The following is a 21697-nucleotide window of genomic DNA, read 5'->3' as shown; positions in this document are numbered from 1 at the left end:
TTAACAAAGTTAGAATAGATCATTTAAAAGATTGTCAGGGATCAGTTTGGTTCCAATGTAGTTTAATTTGTATCACTGTTCAATAGTGATCCTACTGAGAAGTAGTGTAAAGATTATTTAAAAAAGTTCCATTCTCTCTGTTCTATGATGATACCATCACATTCCATGTAGTCGTCGTCTAGACAAACTACAGTACATTCTGCGCGTGCTTTCTAAAATCATCAACACAGTCAACATTAAAGTGTCTACTTCAACAATATTTATAACAATGACCAGGCAAACATAACCCTGATATGGCAGAACATTTTGAAATGGAAATGTCAATGAGCTTTCTGACTGGTAGCACCGGCTGTTTTTTCACAGTGTTTCCACCTGATATCCCGGCCTCTCAGAGCAGCGTGGCAGGCAGGTGGCTGCTCTGCCAGCGTAGACAGGTGGTCTTGGAGTGTTTGTACAAATGGGACGACTGACTGAAGCGTTTGCCACACTTGAGGCAGGCGTAGGGCTTTTCTCCTGTGTGGACTCTGATGTGTTTCTTACAGTCAGTCAGGTTTAGGAAGGTCTTACAGCAGATCCGGCAGGCGTATTTCCTTGCCCCCTCCACTACCAGGACGTTGTGCTCCGTCATGGCCTTCTTACACTTTGAAAGGACGTCCTCTGATGCTCTGGTGAGGGCAGGGCGAGGAGCAGTATCCCCCCCTGCTGGACCAGAGGATGAAGGATCCTGGGGTTGTCCATCTATCTGGCCCTCAGAGTTGGGGTTCACTTTTGGAGCGATGCGACGGTAAACTGGCAGCCCTAAGCTACCTCCAACTCCGGTCATCTCAGCCCTGGATGATCGGGAGAGGGATGTGCTCAAACTGAGGCTGCCCAAGGTGCCTACATCTGGCCTGATGCCCCTCAAGAAGCCCCCCAGAACATCCTGAGTCTGGGTGGACTGAAGGATGAATCCATCACTGAAACTGTGCCCCTCGCTACTGAGGAGCTGCTGGAAGGGGACAGAGGTTACTGGGAACATAAGGGAGGAAGAGGAGGCATTTGTTGCCTCTGAGTTTTGAAGTGACCTAACAGCCTCATTGCTTTCTGCCTGAGCCTCACTGATGGTGGTGTTAATGAGACTGTCCTCTCCTAATGCCTCAAGCTGACTCCTGGGGTTGAGAATGCAGGAAAGGCCCAGGTCTTGGTTTCTGTCTAGGCCCTCATTATCAGACAACCCATCTCCTCCATCCGTGTTGTCTTGGAGTGGGTGTGTGTCTGTCTGAGGATTGGAGCTAGATTGGGGGTTGGATGAGCTTGGGTCATTTCCCTTCGGGCTGAGTATGTCTTTCTCATCATTAACTGGCTCATCCTCACCAGTGTCCTCGGATGGGAATGGAGGATAATTGGAGACACCTGGTGTGTCTGGATAAGAGTTCACCTGCTCACTCTTCACAACTACATCCATCTTATGATCCTCCTCTTCTCCCACTTTCACTTTAAACACAATCCCTCCATCCACCTGAGAACCCTCTGTGTGATCCTCTCCCCCATCATCCCGTGTCCCTCCCACATTACTATCTGATTGGCTAGGCAGCTGTACCTCTTCTTGTAAAGTCCCTTCATACTTCTCCTCCTGCTTCTCTGCACTTCCCCTCTCCAGGCAGAGGCACTTGTCTGTCTTCAGGGAGTCAGGGGAGTGAAGCTCATCACCCCCATTACTCCTGGAGACCCTTGGGCAGCCCTCCCCATGATTCCCCTCAGACAACCTGCAGCCACTCTGCTTGCTGTTCAGCCTCTCCTCCTGAAACATTTGGGGAGAAGAGCTCTTGCGTTTGTGGTGACGCCGACCAGAGAGAGCTGCCAGTTGCTCCATGCTTCCATCCGCTCCAACCCCTCCGTCCCTGCCTCCAGCCTGGCTAGCATCCAACTCAGTCTCGCCAACGTCGAGGCTACCTTCCAGGGCCGATGTGACCAGGCTGAGCCCCAGCTGCTGGAGTAGGACAGATCTTTGCTGCCTGGAGTTGACCCCGGCCATGGCTGCTGCCTGGGACGGAGACTGCCTCAGGTGCTGCTGGTCCACTGCATGGCTGAACCGCTGCTGCTGCACTGGCGAACTCCAACCACGCGGGGGCGATGTGGGGAAGCTGCGGGAGGTGAGGTGGTGCTTGCAGGCCTTGACCACAGTGTTGAGGTGCAGGTGGGAGGCAGCCAGGAGCACATCCATTACGTTGGAGACCCCCAGAGTGAGAGTGGAGGTGTAGATCATGTCCAGCAGGGTGGAGAAAGCCTCAGGAGTCACTACCTCTAGATCCAGCTCCATCACACTGGCTCCTCCACCATCCCCCTCCACTGCATTCAGAAGGGCCCTGAAGTGTGTACTGCAGGCTGCCAGGACAGAGCGGTGGGCCCTGAAGTGTTGGCCCCCCACTACGATCACACAGTCACAGAGCTGACCACTGACACGCTGGTGATTCAGCTGCTGGAAGATGTTCTCGAAGTGACCTGGGAAGTCCATCTTTGCCTGAGGATGAACATGAGGAATAGTCAAACTGAGTGATCAAGCTGAATGATTATAATCATTCAATGCACTACACCCAGGCCAGTTTCCATACAATAGACTCAATGCTAGTAACAAAAAACTATAATGCAAATGTAATGGCTATGGACTAATTTAACTGGTATAAAGGTCTGACACTGTAGATCACATTTGTCCTTGCAAATATTTGTTACTAGTATGAAAAACGGAATAAAACCGGCATATCATCTTGCAGTGTCCCCATGCTCGTGCCTGAAATATAGACCAGAGGAGCTGGCTCACGCTCGTTCAGTACAGCCCTCATTCTACGTTTGTATCATTCGCTGAATGAATGAAAATGGCCCAGTTAGCTACATTCACTAACTAGCGAGCTTCTCAAATTGTAACAAAGCGACCAACGCAAAAAACGACAATATTTGGCTTACTTTATCTGAAAATAGTCTTTAGCCTGCAGAAGATGTAAACTGGGAGGAGGCGGGCCCAAACATCTAATCTTAACAAAAACACGGAAGAACGCGGGCTCTCATCGGTCGTCACTAGTTACCACAGCCACAAAGTCATAAACCCCGCCCATTTCAAAATGTATCTTCTTCAAATGTGACATTTTTTTTATAATCAAAAAACAGATGTTTAAGGCTTAGATATAGTGAAACAGGTCAATTATGGTCTTCATTTTGACAGTTCGTTGCAAAAGTGATATATTTTGGTCTTTTAGTAGTAAATCTAGCTGTTTTTGCCCCTAGTGGTTCAACTCTACAATTGAAATCGTGACGTACAGGTCATCTCAAGGGAGGGGTTCGGTATGAAATACATACCCTTCTATATCTGCAGGGTATCTGTGAGCTGCAGGGTACCACATTAAGGTTTACTATAAAAGCAGGCAGTGCTTGACTTTGCCAGGAGCTCACCAGAACTGAGTAGCAGCACCGTACATTTTCTACTGCTGTGGCTTTTTCTACTGCACCTAAATGTAAACAGTACCGCAACCAAAATGAGTACCAGCACCTATTTCAGGCCAAGTCAACCACTGAAAGCAGGTGACAGTGCGCCTTACTTGGCCATGGTCTTGGTAAAGGAACGTGCTAATATACTATATTTCGCATGATGCTTCCTTGACTAGACTACTGACATTACACATTAAAGACCGTTAAGGCACATTTACTCATATGACCAAATTCAACGTTTTTGCTTAGTGGTTCATACACCTCTATGGTTTTACGAAGAAAAAAACACGTTGGCTATGAGGATTACGCATTCGTAGCTTAATCCATCGCAACAATAGATGACAATTATGGTGATTTGAACTCGTGTATTTTTTCCACCATTTATGACTGATTGGTGGCGCAGTCCTCTAAAACAGTTGGCTCATAGTCCAATGGTTGTGAATTCTAGTCCCACATGGGATACATATTATTATTTTCTCTCCTTTATTTACAAAATTCATTCTGTACCCACACACTTCTAATTCTGAAAAGTGAAAGCATACCTGTGAGAGGAGTCGCCCTGGTAGCAGTTGTAGGTTTTTATACAGAACTCAAGACCAATCTGTGAGTTCATTTGACCATTGGAAAAAGAGCTAATGTGTAAACACTGCGATGCGGACCGAATTGAGCACCTAATCTTTATTTTCAAGGTGATGATTGCACTTTTCTTCCAATCACAATACCGCAATAAATGTGAGATTTGTTTTGCAACCCGTGGGGGGTTCGAATTTGCACCCCGCAAGTGGCAATAGATGTCAGGAACTCGGCACCTTACCAATGTAAACTAACCTAACTAACTGTCCAGAGCCGTATTTGCTCATTATGCACATCATTTTATTATCAGAGCGTGGCGGTGGATTTATGGTAAACCTTAGTGAGAAAGTGTTGGGATCAGGTACAACTACGTTTACCCACCCCCAAAATGAATATTTATGAGTAACCCACAATTTCTCATTTGAATGCTTTTTTCTTCTTCAAGGGATCGGGAAAAGGCTGAAATTGAGGTTGAGAGTTATCCTTAAAACATAACACCAATTTTAACCCTAACAAATCAAATCAAATCAAATGTATTTATATAGCCCTTCGTACATCAGCTGATATCTCAAAGTGCTGTACAGAAACCCAGCCTAAAACCCCAAACAGCAAGCACTGCAGGTGTAGAAGCACGGTGGCTAGGAAAAACTCCCTAGAAAGGCCCAAACCTAGGAAGAAACCTAGAGAGGAACCAGGCTATGTGGGGTGGCCAGTCCTCTTCTGGCTGTGCCGGGTGGAGATTATAACAGAACATGGCCAAGATGTTCAAATGTTCATAAATGACCAGCATGGTCAAATAATAATAATCGCAGGCAGAACAGTTGAAACTGGAGCAGCAGCACGGCCGGGTGGACTGCGGACAGCAAGGAGTCATCATGTCAGGTAGTCCTGAGGCATGGTCCTAGGGCTCAGGTCCTCCGAGAGAGAGAAAGAAAGAGAGAATTAGAGAGAGCATACTTAAATTCACACAGGACACCGGATAGGACAAGAGAAGTACTCTAGATATAACAAACTGACCCTAGCCCCCCGACACATAAACTACTGCAGCATAAATACTGGAGGCTGAGACAGGAGGGGTCAGGAGACACTGTGGCCCCATCCGATGACACCCCCGGACAGGGCCAAACAGGAAGGATATAACCCCACCCACTTTGCCAAAGCACAGCCCCCACACCACTAGAGGGATATCTTCAACCACCAACTTACCATCCTGAGACAAGGCCGAGTATAGCCCACAAAGATTTCCGCCACGGCACAACCCAAGGGGGGGCGCCAACCCAGACAGGAAGATCACATCAGTGACTCAACCCACTCAAGTGACGTACCCCTCCTAGGGACGGTATGAAAGAGCCCTAGTAAGCCAGTGACTCAGCCCCTGTAATAGGGTTAGAGGCAGAGAATCCCAGTGGAAAGAGGGGAACCGGCCAGGCAGAGACAGCAAGGGCGGTTCGTTGCTCCAGAGCCTTTCCGTTCACCTTCACACTCCTGACCCAGACTACACTCAATCATATGACCCACTGAAGAGATGAGTCTTCAGTACAGACTTAAAGGTTGAGACCGAGTTTGCGTCTCTCACATGGGTAGGCAGACTATTCCATAAAAATGGAGCTCTATAGGAGAAAGCCCTGCCTCCAGCTGTTTGCTTAGAAATTCTGGGGACAATTAGGAGGCCTGCGTCTTGTGACCGTAGCGTACACGTAGGTATGTACGGCAGGACCAAATCAGAGAGATAGGTAGGAGCAAACCCATGTAATGCTTTGTAGGGTAGCAGTAAAACCTTGAAATCAGCCCTTGCCTTGACAGGAAGCCAGTGTAGGGAGGCTAGCACTGGAGTAATATGATCACATTTTTGGGTTCTAGTCAGGATTCTAGCAGCCGTATTTAGCACTAACTGAAGTTTATTTAGTGCTTTATCCGGGTAGCCGGAAAGTAGAGCATTGCAGTAGTCTAACCTAGAAGTGACAAAAGCATGGATTAATTTTTCTGCATCCTTTTTGGACAGAAAGTTTCTGATTTTTGCAATGCTACATAGATGGGAAAAAGCTGTCCTTGAAACAGTCTTGATATGTTCTTCAAAAGAGAGATCAGGGTCCAGAGTAACGCCGAGGTCCTTCACAGTTTTATTTGAGACGACTGTACAACCATTAAGATTAATTGTCAGATTCAACAGAAGATCTCTTTGTTTCTTGGGACCTAGAACAAGCATCTCTGTTTTGTCCGAGTTTAAAAGTAGAAAGTTTGCAGCCATCCATCTCCTTATGTCTGAAAAACATGCTTCTAGCGAGGGCAATTTTGGGGCTTCACCATGTTTCATTAAAATGTACAGCTGTGTGTCATGCGCATATCAGTGAAAGTTAACATTATGTTTTCGAATGACATCCCAAAGAGGTAAAATATATAACCACACTCTTCATTCGTATATGCATCCCATCCGTCAACTATTATATATATATATCAGACAATATTATGCCACATTATCTGAATAAAGAAAAAAAAACATTTGAAATCGTCAACTTTATGATCCGAATGCTGATGTACTCCTCAAAAACAGGACAAGAGCGCCCCCATTGTGGGATATTCAGGTAATGGACGACTGCTTTACTTCCGACTGCTTTACTTCCGCACTATACTGAACAAAAATATAAACATGCAACAATTTCAAAGATTTTACTAAGATACACTTCATAGAAGGAAATCAGTCCATTTAAATAAATACATTAGGCCCTAATTTATGCATTTCACATGACTGGGCATGGGTGCAGCCATGCCCACCCACTTGGGAGCCAGGCCCAGCCAATCAGGAGTTTTTCCTCACAAAAGGGCTTTATTACAGGCAGAAATACTCCTCAGCACCGCCTCCCTCTCCCTCCTCAGACAATCCCACAGGTGAAGAAGCTGGATGTGGTGTTCCTGGGCTGGCGTGGTTACACGTGGTCTGCGGTTTTGAGGCCGGTTGGATGTACTGCCAAATTCAATAAAAGGACATTGGAGGCGGTTTATGGTAGAAAAATTAACATTCAATTCTCTGGCAACAGCTCGGTTGGACATTCCTGCTGTCAGCATGCCAATTTCACACTCCCTCAAAACTTGAGACATCTGTGACATTGTGTTGTGTGACAAAACTGCACATTTTAGAGTGGCCTGTTATTGTCCCCAGCACAAGGTGCACCTGTGTAATGATCATGCTGTTTAATCAGCTTCTTGATATACCACACCTTTCAGATGGATGGATTGCCTTGGCAAAGGAGAAATGCTCACCCTACAGGGATGTAAACAAATTTGAGCACAAAATGTGAGAAATAAGCTTTTTGTGTGTATGGAAAATATCTGAGATCTTTTATTTCAGCTCATGGAAAATGGGACCAACACTTCTTTACATGTTGTGTTTATATTTGTGTTCAGTATATATACTGTGTATCTTTATGATGTGGAGTCCAGGGGGCAAGTAATAATCTGTGTGTAGCAAATCTGACATAATGCCCTCTACCACCTTTTTGCAGAATAGTGTATACCTTAGGATCCACTGAATATCTTCAAATCAAAACCCATAAATTATAGTTCTTAAAGTTTTTTTTGACAGTTTGGACATTGCTTTTTCAGGAGACATTTAGGTATACCTGATGATATGAACATCCAATCCATATTTAAACATGTCTTCCCTTTATTGCAGGCGATCCGCATGACCAACAAAATTCAAACGTTCAATTACAACACTCTCATTTATTGATAGGGACCATTGCAAATGGAGGTACAGTATCACTCAAAACCAAAATGCAATCAGATGTTTTTCTGTTACTGAGCACTAACCGTAAACAAAAACAGAGGACATCTTGAAAACTATAACTGACAACTACTCAGTGTTCAAGTGCTATGTGGGACACAACGCACTGTCTTCATTGAAGCCTATAAATAAGTATTCCATATAGGATCCATATGATGGTATTTAGCTCGCCACTCGTCCCTTTGTTCCCCTGTCATCGTTATGTCCATTGTGCTTGATGCAGTAAATGGAGTGTGGGAATACTGTAGAGGTAGATGGTCTCAAATGCTGTCCAATTTCTTCAAAATATATGGAGCTGTGGAGTAAATTATACATAAATGTTAACTTTTGATTGTGCCATTGTTTACAGTCAAAAGTGCTATTGAAGACCTCGGGGATGCTATCTAAATTAATGGCCATTAATTTTCATGCACAGTTGGCTCCCTTTCAAAAGAGGGGAACCAATTTTTGGGGTCACTACCTGCTGGATGATCTGTGGAGGGTCATGTCTGGTGGTCATTGATTCTGTGTACATTCTCTGGTCAGAGCACTGACCAGTTGGGTGACACATGCATTACACAATATATTGTGAGATAATGTGCAAACCGAGAGGAATGTGAAGGCCGATACTTACTGGCTCTGAGAAGGGCAATATAGATTAGGAAATTGCGCACGGACGAGATGACGTCCTGTCGCATCTTTTTCTTCATCGCCTCTGGGTCCATTTTCGGCCCTAACCCCTCGAGTTTAAACATCTCTCCGTGGTCTGTGAAGGTTTTACACCCAACCCCTGCGCTGGTTGTGATTTTATGGCTGCGATTTCCCTGCAAATTTGTGTTACGCTTGCTCTTTCGTTTGATTCTCAGTACCGGCGTGTTTGATGGCGGAAATGTGACTGTTTAAACCGGAAATTACGCTTGAAGGATTACTGTAAATGAAATGGCCGTAGAGGTACAAACTCTACGATAGGCGAAGGGCAAAACTATACACATTTATTTCTGAGGAATTTCTACTAACTCAAGACTTTCCAATTTATCTAAGTATAAGTCTGTTTAAAATATATATGTAGAGACGAATAACAATGTCAATAAAAATGTAATATTATATTTTATGTTTGTTTTATATGATTGCTTATTAAACTACAATATATTGTAATTATAATTTGTTGACGACCCCCCCCCCCCACACACACACTTCTATTAATACAGTAATATCATATTTATTGAACGTTTTAATGTTAATCATGATCTCCCTCGCCTTCAATCAAACTGGCGTTGTGAGGGGGGTCTTCAAAACAGACCGAGAGGGAGCGAACAATGATGAATGTGAAGGAGAGGCTGAGAAAATAAAGGGAGGAGAAGACGAAGGGAGGGAGGGGATGGGTTATTTCTGAGCTCAGGACCGGGGATTAAGCGGTCGAGAGCAATCCCAATACGATGACAGCATCCAGCCTAAACCCCCACGCGCGCCACACCGTCCGGACACGGATTCTACCGATTCTGACAAACTATTCTGTCTGCTCTCTCTCTTCAATCACTTAATTTGACCCTCCGGATCCACAACGCCGGTCCGTCTTTTTCTTTAGAACACGAGGTGAGTTAGTTTTTTCGTGATTTTATTCTCCTCTTTATTGTCAAACTGTCTGGACGGATGCTGAAGGAGCTGGTGGGTATATGTTTCTGCGTGCACCTTGCACTGATTGCAAGAATCTGGTGCGATATTTTTCACATAGAAACAAAATATCTATTCTATCTGCAGGATTTGGACCTCATGCGGGTCCACGTGCCCCTGTTTCGGAGATGGGTAGAGAGATCTTAATCGGATTAGGACTATCGTACAAAAGACGGACCTTTTTTTTCTTTGTTTACGGGCTAATCTGGCCGGATTGCTGTCACCAATTATATCTCGGGTTAGTGTTGATCCTGGAGGGTGAACTATGAAATATCAACACAGTATAATACACAGATATATCTGAGTTATAACACATTTAAATATTTTATATCGACGTAGAGAAAATTGCATATGAATTAGGTGGACAACTATTGCGCGATGGGCTATTGTTATTCTATTCTGTGTTTCGTTTTATTGCATGCTGAGCAGCCCACTGTTACCCCATGCATTTGTGGCTATGGTCGTAGTTATTTTGTCATTCGTTCATACCTATCCTCATCCATCTAGGATACTCAACACATGCATTTTGCATGGCTAATACGCAGCCAATGGAATTCTGTGCAACATTACATTTCTGTCACTTAATGCAAATGGCGATAGTAGAAATTGAATGAGAGTAGTAGATCCAGCGCTGATGACAGGTGTCTCTAGTGGTGGTGTAAAACGCCTTTATAGTAAATGGCCAATGTCTTGTTGTTATCAATGGGCGTCGACGAGGTGTGAAGAGACACAGAAACAGCCTTATTCCTCATGCGCGTCTCCATAGGTTTGTGAAAATGCGACGTTCATTCTGTTTTCAATGCGGTGACAAGCAAGAAGATCGCAACACAACTAGACCGAAACAATGCACTTAGCCTTTCTGGGTCCTTTATTTAATTCATGACATGATTTAATATGACCACTGATTATGATTGTATATAGGCCAGACATGTGCTGTACCTAAAATGTACATGCTGCCCATGAGAATATGTATTTAATGTCACAGAAAATGATCACTTTCTATGTTCACATATAAATATGTAGGACTACCGCGTTCCTACACTCCCACACCGACACACATAGCCCACATCATCTCACACATGGACGGTTGTCGGTCTGGTCTTGTGCTGCCTTATGGGCGTGACTCCTCAGTGTGTGTGATTGTGCGCATGCGATGCCATCTGTGTGTATGTGTTTGCAGGCACGTGCCCAGATAGAGCTTGAGGGGTGCTGGAGCACCTGTCCCTTTGCCCTCATATGAAAAAATGTGCCCTTTTGAATGGTGGCATTTTTATTTACAATTAATGACCTTTAATTTTATTTTATCTTTCTCTCATGTAACTTTTTTTCTCTCAGTTTGAGCACCTGCCCCGCATTGTGAGTGTGCACACTTGGTTGTATGAGCATAAGTGTGTGTGTGTGTGTGTGTGCTTTGCCTGTGCTGCTATGCCAGTGCTGCATGATGACTTAGGGATGTATGCTAGAACATGTGATGGAGCTGTTGCTCTGAGTTCATCCAGCTACCAGAGCTGTTGCCCTGAGTTCACCCAGCCACCAGAGCTGTTGCCCTGAGTTCACCCAGCCACCAGAGCTGTTGCCCTGAGTTCATCCAGCCATCAGAGCTGTTGCCCTGAGTTCACCCAGCCACCAGAGCTGTTGCCCTGAGTTCATCCAGCCATCAGAGCCGTTGCTCTGAGTTCATCCAGGCACCAGAGCTGTTGCCCTGAGTTCACCCAGCCACCAGAGCTGTTGCCCTGAGTTCACCCAGCCACCAGAGCTGTTGCTCTGAGTTCATACAGCCACCAGAGCTGTTGTTCTGAGTTCACACAGCCACCAGAGCTGTTGCTCTGAGTTCATCCAGCCACCAGAGCTGTTGCTCTGAGTTCATCCAGCCACCAGAGCTGTTGCTCTGAGTTCATCCAGCCACCAGAGCTGTTGTTCTGAGTTCACCCAGCCACCAGAGCTGTTGTTCTGAGTTCACCCAGCCACCAGAGCTGTTGCCCTGAGTTCACCCAGCCACCAGAGCTGTTGCTCTGAGTTCATCCAGCCACCAGAGCTGTTGCCCTGAGTTCATCCAGCCACCAGAGCTGTTGCCCTGAGTTCATCCAGCCATCAGAGCTGTTGCTCTGAGTTCATCCAGCCACCAGAGCTGTTGCCCTGAGTTCATCCAGCCACCAGAGCTGTTGCTCTGAGTTCATCCAGCCATCAGAGCTGTTGTTCTGAGTTCATCCAGCCACCAGAGCTGTTGCCCTGAGTTCATCCAGCCATCAGAGCTGTTGCTCTGAGTTCATCCAGCCACCAGAGCTGTTGCCCTGAGTTCATCCAGCCACCAGAGCTGTTGCTCTGAGTTAATCCAGCCACCAGAGCTGTTGCTCTGAGTTCATCCAGCCAGCAGAGCTGTTGTTCTGAGTTCACACAGCCACGAGAGCTGTTGCTCTGAGTTCATCCAGCCAGCAGAGCTGTTGCTCTGAGTTCATACAGCCACCAGAGCTGTTGCTCTGAGTTCATCCAGCCACCAGAGCTGTTGCTCTGAGTTCATACAGCCACCAGAGCTGTTGCTCTGAGTTCATACAGCCACCAGAGCTGTTGTTCTGAGTTCATCCAGCCATCAGAGCTGTTGCTCTGAGTTCATCCAGCCACCAGAGCTGTTGTTCTGAGTTCACACAGCCACCAGAGCTGTTGCTCTGAGTTCATCCAGCCACCAGAGCAGTTGCCCTGAGTTCATCCAGCCATCAGAGCTGTTGCTCTGAGTTCATCAAACAATCAGAGCTGTTGCTCTGAGTTCATCCAGCCAGCAGAGCTGTTGTTCTGAGTTCACACAGCCACGAGAGCTGTTGCTCTGAGTTCATCCAGCCAGCAGAGCTGTTGCTCTGAGTTCATACAGCCACCAGAGCTGTTGCTCTGAGTTCATCCAGCCACCAGAGCTGTTGCTCTGAGTTCATACAGCCACCAGAGCTGTTGCTCTGAGTTCATACAGCCACCAGAGCTGTTGTTCTGAGTTCATCCAGCCATCAGAGCTGTTGCTCTGAGTTCATCCAGCCACCAGAGCTGTTGTTCTGAGTTCACACAGCCACCAGAGCTGTTGCTCTGAGTTCATCCAGCCACCAGAGCAGTTGCCCTGAGTTCATCCAGCCATCAGAGCTGTTGCTCTGAGTTCATCAAACAATCAGAGCTGTTGCTCTGAGTTCATACAGCCACCAGAGCTGTTGTTCTGAGTTCACACAGCCACCAGAGCTGTTGCTCTGAGTTCATCCAGCCACCAGAGCTGTTGCTCTGAGTTCATCCAGCCACCAGAGCTGTTGCTCTGAGTTCATCCAGCCACCAGAGCTGTTCCTCTGAGTTCATACAGCCACCAGAGCTGTTGCTCTGAGTTCATCCAGCCACCAGAGCTGTTGCCCTGAGTTCATCCAGCCATCAGAGCCGTTGTTCTGAGTTCACCCAGCCACCAGAGCTGTTGTTCTGAGTTCATCCAGCCACCAGAGCTGTTGCTCTGAGTTCACCCAGCCACCAGAGCTGTTGTTCTGAGTTCACCCAGCCACCAGAGCTGTTGCCCTGAGTTCACCCAGCCACCAGAGCTGTTGCTCTGAGTTCATCCAGCCACCAGAGCTGTTGCCCTGAGTTCATCCAGCCACCAGAGCTGTTGCCCTGAGTTCATCCAGCCATCAGAGCTGTTGCTCTGAGTTCATCCAGCCACCAGAGCTGTTGCCCTGAGTTCATCCAGCCACCAGAGCTGTTGCTCTGAGTTCATCCAGCCATCAGAGCTGTTGTTCTGAGTTCATCCAGCCACCAGAGCTGTTGCTCTGAGTTAATCCAGCCACCAGAGCTGTTGCTCTGAGTTCATCCAGCCAGCAGAGCTGTTGTTCTGAGTTCACACAGCCACGAGAGCTGTTGCTCTGAGTTCATACAGCCACCAGAGCTGTTGTTCTGAGTTCACACAGCCACCAGAGCTGTTGCTCTGAGTTCATCCAACCACCAGAGCTGTTGTCTGAGTTCATCCAGCCACCAGAGCTGTTGCTCTGAGTTCATCCAGCCACCAGAGCTGTTGCTCTGAGTTCATACAGCCACCAGAGCTGTTGTTCTGAGTTCATCCAGCCATCAGAGCTGTTGCTCTGAGTTCATCCAGCCACCAGAGCTGTTGTTCTGAGTTCACACAGCCACCAGAGCTGTTGCTCTGAGTTCATCCAGCCACCAGAGCAGTTGCCCTGAGTTCATCCAGCCATCAGAGCTGTTGCTCTGAGTTCATCAAACAATCAGAGCTGTTGTTCTGAGTTTACCCAGCCACCAGAGAAATGCAAGAGGAATGGCAGGACTTGCACATCAGGAAAGATTAGCTGTGTCCCTGCATGCCTGCCTGCCTGTCTCCATGCCTAACTGCCTGACTACCAAACGACATGCCTGCCTGTCTATCTGCCTACTTATCTGCCTAACTGCCTCCCTCCCTTCCTGCCTGTCTACCTACCTGCCTAACTGCGTGCCTGCCTATCTATCTTCTTACTTGCCTGCCTCCCTGCCTCTCTCCCTGCCTCTCTCCCTGCCTCTCTCCCTGCCTCTCTCCCTGTCTGTCTGTCTGTCTGTCTGTCTGTCTGTCTGTCTGTCTGTCTGTCTGTCTGTCTGTCTGTCTGTCTGTCTGTCTGTCTGTCTGCCTGCCTGCCTGCCTGCCTGCCTGCCTTACTGAGTGTTCTTACTGCTATCTTCACATCTAAAATTACAGCCTATTCCCTACATAGCACACCATTTTTTACCCAAGCCATATGGACTAGGGGTCAAACGCAGTGCACTATGTGGGGAATAGGGTGTCATTTAATTTTTGTTGTCTCTAGGGCAGTTTGAGTTGTGTGCTGGTCAATCAATCACATGCATTTTATATCGCCCATTTCACATCTGCCAATGTCACAAAGTGCTATACAGAAACCCAGCCTAAAACTCCAAACAGCAAGCAATGCAGATGTAGAAGCACGGTGGCTAGGACAGTGATAAGCCTTTCTTGCAAGAGGTTCAGAGAGAGAGCGATAGAAAGAGCGAGAGAGGAGAGAGAGAGAGAGAGAAAGAGTTGAAACCAGCCAATTTTTTAACAAAGCAGTGTGTTTGGTGAAACAGTTTTCATAACCAACAGACAGGAGTCGTCAGGCCAACAGCAGTTCCGGGACAAGCTAGTTCCATAGCCGCAGGCAAAGAAGCAGACCTGGATCGGCAGCACGACCAGGTGGACTGGGGACAGAGACAGCTGGGAGTTGTCAGGCCAAGTAGTCCTGAGGCATGGTCAATGCAATCCCCGGATCCTTGGGACGTCCCTACCCTAAACCCTAACCTTAATTCCTATCCTATCCTAACCTTAACCACAACCCTTACCTAACCCTAACCTTAACGACTATAATGGGGTAGGGACGTCCCAAGGATCCTATAGCATGGACCATGGTCCTGTGGCTCAGGTCCTACTGTTGGGGAGACAGATTGGTCTAACCAATTGGTCAGCCAATCGATCATCAGTCCAATCAATAATGGTGGTCATTAAGACATTACTGTAGATCTATATTGTGCAGTGCCCCAGACACATTTTGGCAGATACTGACTGTCGGGTCGTCAATTATTTTTTCTCCTAACACTAATCCATTTAATGGCTGGGCCTTTTGCCCCTCCCAACAATTTGAATAGGAACGTGAGGTTGTATCATTTCAACCAAATTATATAAAAATAAAATCAGAACAATTTCTGAAATATACATAAAAAAAGGGATGGCCAATTGGGATGGCCAATGGACCAGCATTGGGACATACTGTACATGAAAAATCCGCTCTAAATTGTAGAGTCCCTTCCAGACATAACAGCACCATGATCTATGAACATGTAAAAATGTCTGGTCTAGACATAAGAGAGGCAGAGGTCACTCATCCTAGATTTGCACAATCCCAAATCAACCCCTAGTTCCTATCCCTTGGCACTTGTGAAGGATTGGATAGGTGTAAGCAATATGGAGACAATTCCATCTCAGCTGTTGTCATATTGTTTAAAACCATGCTTTGAGATCACACCCTTTTACAGAAAGGGCTTAAACCGGGTTAAGGACAAGAGGTTGATTTGGACTGGAGTATGATTTCCATCCACCTACTAATGTCCCAATCTCTTCACCTTCTTCCGCAGACAGATAGTGACCCCAAGTACCCAGGTAGTCGTCTCTCTGACTCTGACCCGATCAAAACCCCAGATAACTGGAACACAGCAGACAATTAATCTTCCAGTGGCCTAGTATTTAATAGTGCATTGGGGACTTCAGTCTCCCCCTGGTTGTAATAATGCTAATGAGCTGACGGGGGGAACGCAGGACGGAGCGGTAGATTTGATTGGGTCTGGAAGGAAGGGGAACGGAAGCGGGAACATCGCCAACCAAACAAACAACAATGCAACGGAGCGCGCCTGGGGAATAGACAACAGGAGTACACCGTTACATTCATCATCATATATTACATTCATTCGTTCATTCATGTACACTGCTCAAAAAAATAAAGGGAACACTAAAATAACACATCCTAGATCTGAATGAATGAAATATTCTTATTAAATACTTTTTTTCTTTACATAGTTGAATGTGCTGACAACAAAATCACACAAATTATCAATGGAAATCAAATGTATCAACCCATGGAGGTCTGGATTTGGAGTCACACTCCAAATTAAAGTGGAAAACCACACTACAGGCTGATCCAACTTTGATGTAATGTCCTTAAAACAAGTCAAAATGAGGCTCAGTAGTGTGTGTGGCCTCCACGTGCCTGTATGACCTCCCTACAACGCCTGGGCATGCTCCTGATGAGGTGACGGATGGTCTCCTGAGGCATCTCCTCCCAGACCTGGACTAAAGCATCCGCCAACTCCTGGACAGTCTGTGGTGCAACGTGGCGTTGGTGGATGGAGAGAGACATGATGTCCCAGATGTGCTCAATTGGATTCAGGTCTGGGGAACGGGCGGGCCAGTCCATAGCATCAATGCCATCCTCTTGCAGGAACTGCTGACACACTCCAGCCACATGAGGTCTAGCATTGTCTTGCATTAGGAGGAATCCAGGGCCAACCGCACCAGCATATGGTCTCACAAGGGGTCTGAGGATCTCATCTCGGTACCTAATGGCAGTCAGGCTACCTCTGGCGAGCACATGGAGGGCTGTGCGGCCCCCCAAAGAAATGCCACCCCACACCATGACTGACCCATCGCCAAACCGGTCATGCTGGAGGATGTTGCAGGCAGCAGAATGTTCTCCACGGCGTCCACAACAGCATGTGAAATTTATTGTCAATCAGTGTTGCTTCCTAAGTGGACAGTTTGATTTCACAGAAGTGTGATTGACTTGGAGTTACATTGTGTTGTTTAAGTGTTCCCTTTATTTTTTTGAGGAGTGTATATTTTTTATATTCAGTGATATGATTTATTTGGTTGTTTGCACAGTTCTATGACTTTTTTGTATGCATATTATTATATTATATAACACAACCATATAGCGTCTGGCTTTCTGTGTTGGTTTGTGTTGTTTTGTACTCTGCACAGCCCCTCTCCTGTTCTGGTCTGGTTTGGTCTGGTTTGGTCTGGTGTAACTCGGTGTCAGACTGAGGTCCTGAACAGATCTGTCTCCCGCTGTGCTCCTCCTCATGGGGTGCAGCTATACCCGTTGGGTGACTCAGGCCTACTGAAGGGGGTTAGCAGAATTAGGCCTCAAACGTCAATAGCAGACAACTGGTTGATCCGCAAAAATACCTGTTTTTTTTGGGTCATAGACCGAGGCCACATTGCAGCCACACAAGGAAAGGGTTTGGATTGGAACATATACCACTACTCTCCCGCATATAAAAGCTAATTAAGTATTAAGGATAGGCTAGATAGGTTAATCAAGGTTTGTAAGGATGGAGATTTCTCCACTTTTAGGGATTATCTTCTGTATTTAAGGTGGGTGGCATGCTTTGACTCAAGTCTGTTGTTCTCCAAAAAGAGGTTTAGCAAAGAGGACTCTTGATGTCGGCCTAGATTGTTGTACCGTTGTAGATGTGTGCAGTTCAGAAACTACACAGAAGGGCTGTTTCCCTGCTTCCCTCTTTATGTCTACAATATGAATGACAGGGGTCTGTTGCAAGTTCATTGCTAAATCCATTACTTAGCCAGCCGCGACCGGGAGACCCATGGGGCGGCGCACAATTGTCCCAGCGTCGTCCGGGTTAGGGGAGGGTTTGGCTGGCAGGGATGCCCTTGTCCCAACATGCACTAGCGACTCCTGTGGCAGGCCGGGCACTGTGCACGCTGACACAGTCACGAGGTGCACAGTGTTTCCTCTGACACATTGGTGCGGCTGGCTTCCAGGTTATGTGGGCATTGTGTCGAGAAGCAGTGCAGCTTGGTTGTGTTGTGTTTCGTGGATGCACGGCTCTAGACCTTTGCCTCTCCCGAGTCCGTACGGGAGTTGCAGCGATGAGACAAGACTGTAACTACCAATTGGATACCACAGAATTGGGGAGAAAACTGGGTAAAAAAAAGAATATATATAAATATAATAAAATATTAAAATCTATTACTGCTGAGAACACCGACCATGCGATTAGGCCTTTCTGTCAGTCCCCATCATATCAGTCAATGGGAAAGGGCCTGGTGGAGGAGCTCCACTTGTGGGACCCTCAGGAGAATAGGACAGGGCCTGGTTGTGGAGCTCCACCTGTGGGACCCTCAGGAGAATAGTAAAGGGCCTGGTGTAGGAGCTCCACCAGTGGGACCCTCAGGAAAATAGGACAGAGCCTGGTGAAATAGCTCCACATATGTGGGACCCTTAGGAGAATAGGACAGGGCCTGTTTGTGCAGCTCCACCTGTGGGACCCTCAGGAGAATAGGACAGGGCCTGGTGTAGGAGCTCCACCTGTGGGACCCTCAGGAGAATAGGACAGGGCCTGGTGTAGGAGCTCCACCTGTGGGACCCTCAGAAGACGTTGTCAGGCCTTTCTGAAGATACAGTGCCTTGCAAAAGTATTAATCCCCTTGGCGTTTTTCCTATTTTGTTGCATTACAACCTGTAATTTAAATTCATTTTTATTTGGATAATGGGCATAGACAAAATAGTCCAAAATTGGTGAAGTGAAAATAAAAAATATATAAAAAGAAAAAACGGAAAAGTGGTGCGTCCATATATATTCACCACCTTTGCTATGAAGCCCCTAAATAAGATCTGGTGCAACCAATTACCTTCAGAAGTCACATAAATAGTTAAATAAATTCCACCTGTGTGTAATCTAAGTGTCACATGATCTGTCACATGATCTCAGTATATATACACCTGTTTTGAAAGGCCCCAGAGTCTGCAACACCACTAAGCAAGGTGCACCACCAAGCAAGCAGCACTATGAAGACCAAGGAGCTCTCCAAACAGGTCAGGGACAAAGTTGTGGAGAAGTACAGATCAGGTTTGGGTTGTAAAAAAATATCAAAAACTTTGAACATCCCACGGAGCACCATTAAATCCATTATTCAAACATGTAAAGAATATGGCACCACAACAAACCTGCCAAGAGAGGGCCGCCCACCAAAACTCACAGACCAGGCAAGGAGGGCATTAATCAGAGACGCAACAAAGAGATTAAGACAACTCTGAAGGAGCTCCACAGCGGAGATTGGAGTATCTGTCCATAGGACCACTTTAAGCCGGACAGTACACAGAGCTGGGCTTTACAGAAGAGTGGCCAGAAGAAAATAAGCAAACATGTTTGGTGTTTGCCAAAAGGCATGTGGGAGACTTCCCAAACATATAGAAGAAGGTACTCTGGTCAGATGAGACTAAAATGGAGCTTTTTGGCCATCAGGAAAACGCTATGTCTGGCGCAAACCAAAACCTCTCATCACCCCGAGAACACCATTCCCACAGTGAAGCATGGTGGTGGCAGCATCATGCTGTTGGGATGTTTTTCATCGGCAGAGACTGGGAAACTGGTCAGAATTGAAGAAATGATGGATGGTGCTAAATATAGGGAAATTCTTGAGGGAAACCTGTTTCAGTCTTCAAGAGATTTGAGACTGGGACGGAGGTTCACCTTCCAGCAGGACAATGACCCTAAGCATACTGCTAAAGCATCACTTGAGTGGTTTAAGGGGAAACATTTAAATGTCTTGGAATGGCCTAGTCAAAACCCAGACCTCAATCCAATTGAGAATCTGTGGTATGACTTAAAGATTACTACATCAGCAGAACCCACCCAACTTGAAGGAGCTGGAGCAGTTTTGCCTTGAAGAATGGGGGAAAATCCCAGCGGCTAGATGTGCCAAGCTTACAGACACATACCAAGAGACTTGCAGCTGTAATTGCTGCAAAAGGTGGCTCTACAAAGTATTTACTTTTGTCAATAGTTATGCACGCTCTAGTTTTCAGTTTTTTTGTCTTATTTCTTGTTTGTTTCACAATAAAAAAATATTTTGCATCTTCAAAGTGGTAGGCATGCTGTGTAAATCAAATGACACAAACCCCCCCAAAATCTATTTTAATTCCAGGTTGTAAGGCAACAAAATAGGAAAAATGCCAAGGGGGTGAATACTTTCGCAAGCCACTGTAGATTTCTCCTGAACTATACTGTCAGTTGGTCCGGTCGCTGCCTGGCTTGTCTTAGCATGCCTAATTGGATTTCAACTAGACTCTGTTTCCTGTCCAGCTATCAGTGCCTCCCCTTTAACACTACCTCTCAGAGAGAGGGAGACAGAGAGAGGATGGTGGAAGATAAACAGAGAGGTAGTGTCTCTGTGTGTGTGTTTGTTCATTCAAACTTGGAAGATAAGAGCTAGAGAGTGTGTGACAAGAGATGCAGAGTGGGTTAGCAAACAGCAAAGCTCATCCAAAGTAATTGTTCCATGGTTGAGAGTGAGAGGAGAGTGATATTAAGAGAGGGAAAGTCTAAGATGGTGAAAGTGTCAGAGAGAGAGAGAGAGACAGAGAGAGAGTGGCAGAGAGAGATACAAAGAGAGAGAGACGGAGAGAGAGTGGCAGAGAGAGAGAGCGGAAGTGAGATTGAAGGAATGAAAGAAAGCTTGGACATTCTACAAGCTATACTAATGACGATCAAGATGGTGAAAGTGGCACAACGTGAGAGACAAAGAGAAAGAAAGACAGACTTTAAGCAACTGTACTGATGACTTCTGTAGACAGTCAAGATGGAGAGTAGCAGAGAGATAGTGAGAGACAAAGAGAAAGATAGAAAGAAGGCCCAGAAAGCCCAGACAGACAGACAGACAGACAAAAAGCCCAGACAGACAGACAGAAAGCCCAGACAGACAGACAGAAAGCACAGACATACAGACCTGTACCGATGAATTTTGTGGACAGCTTGGAGACATTTGTAAACACAGCAGTCACGATTACTGTTGATTCAGAGCCAGATTAGGGGCAGATTTATCACCAGCCACAGACAGACAGACAGACAGACAGACAGACAGGGAAATCCCGACTGTGGCTCTAAAGTGGGGTAAAGTCTATGTACTGATCTCACATTATTACAAGACATTTACTCCAGTGGAAAAAACACCCCTGATTTTGTACATTTCATCCGTTTTCCATCACGCTGCAGGGAAAGAACAGTATGAGATGAATAGTGCAATAATGAATGTAGGTTTGTTTTATTATTTATTTAACGATTGACCATAAATCAATGCCTGCCGCTGGGCTATGTTTGTACTGAATTTGCAGAGAAATGCTGTACTGATCAGCTTTTTCTCCTCACTAAAACACTTGCACTGTTCTTTTCTCAACTCTTTCTCTTCTCTTGACGTCTACATTTCTCTCTCTCTCTCTCCGCCCCCTGTGCTGCTGCCCTCTTCACCCTCTTTAAAAATTCTCTCGCTCTTTCCCCCTCACTACAACCTCCTCCAATATCCTGTCCTTTTCTCTTTCTCCCCCTTGGCCAATTCTCTACCCCTTGCTCCCCCTTCTCTATTGTTACTCTCCGCAGTCCACCCCTCTGCACCGCCTGCACCCCCCTCTTTCTCTATTTCCTCTCCTCCTTCCATCGCTCCTCTGTGGGTGCATGTGTTGTCAGAGGAGTCTGGAGGAGATAGGAGGCCTAACTAGCTGCATTAGCTCTATGCATTATTCACGAAAGGGGAAGGGAAAGGGGGAAGCCTAGTCAGTTGTCCAACTGAATGTATTCAACTGAAATGTGTCTTCTGCATTTAACCCAAACCTTCTGAATTAGAAAGGTGTGGGGGGCTGCCTTAATCGACATCCACTTCTTCGGGAGCCCTGTGTGAGT

At 46.3% G+C, this 21697-nt stretch overlaps 3 protein-coding genes across 3 annotated transcripts in view; 1 reads left to right on the top strand and 2 right to left on the bottom strand.

Moving 5' to 3' along the window:
- Nucleotides 1-45: 45 nt before the first annotated feature.
- On the bottom strand, nucleotides 46-3035 carry LOC115129366 (zinc finger and BTB domain-containing protein 5). Its single transcript, XM_029659623.2, has 2 exons — nucleotides 2941-3035; nucleotides 46-2500 (listed from the first exon to the last, which is right to left on the bottom strand). The coding sequence occupies exon 2, from the start codon at nucleotides 2492-2494 to the stop codon at nucleotides 389-391; it is 2106 nt and encodes a 701-aa protein (XP_029515483.1). The 5' UTR covers nucleotides 2495-2500; nucleotides 2941-3035; the 3' UTR covers nucleotides 46-388.
- Nucleotides 3036-7732: 4697 nt separating this feature from the next.
- Nucleotides 7733-8702, bottom strand: LOC115129910 (mitochondrial import receptor subunit TOM5 homolog). The gene is made up of 2 exons (XM_029660706.2): nucleotides 8427-8702; nucleotides 7733-8108 (listed from the first exon to the last, which is right to left on the bottom strand). The coding sequence occupies exons 1-2, from the start codon at nucleotides 8545-8547 to the stop codon at nucleotides 8074-8076; spliced, it is 156 nt and encodes a 51-aa protein (XP_029516566.1). The 5' UTR covers nucleotides 8548-8702; the 3' UTR covers nucleotides 7733-8073.
- Nucleotides 8703-9198: 496 nt separating this feature from the next.
- Nucleotides 9199-21697, top strand: part of LOC115129152 (uncharacterized) — a 46021-nt gene continuing 33522 nt past the window's right edge. Inside the window, 1 exon segment of the mRNA XM_065018581.1 lies at nucleotides 9199-9385. The gene's annotated coding sequence lies outside the window, so the exon portion shown is untranslated.

This window comes from Oncorhynchus nerka, linkage group LG5, assembly GCF_034236695.1.
Source record: "Oncorhynchus nerka isolate Pitt River linkage group LG5, Oner_Uvic_2.0, whole genome shotgun sequence".
In the NCBI taxonomy this organism is placed as follows: Eukaryota; Metazoa; Chordata; class Actinopteri; order Salmoniformes; family Salmonidae; genus Oncorhynchus; species Oncorhynchus nerka.
Note: the sequence above shows the minus strand (reverse complement) of the source record. Positions and strands in the feature narration are given on the sequence as shown.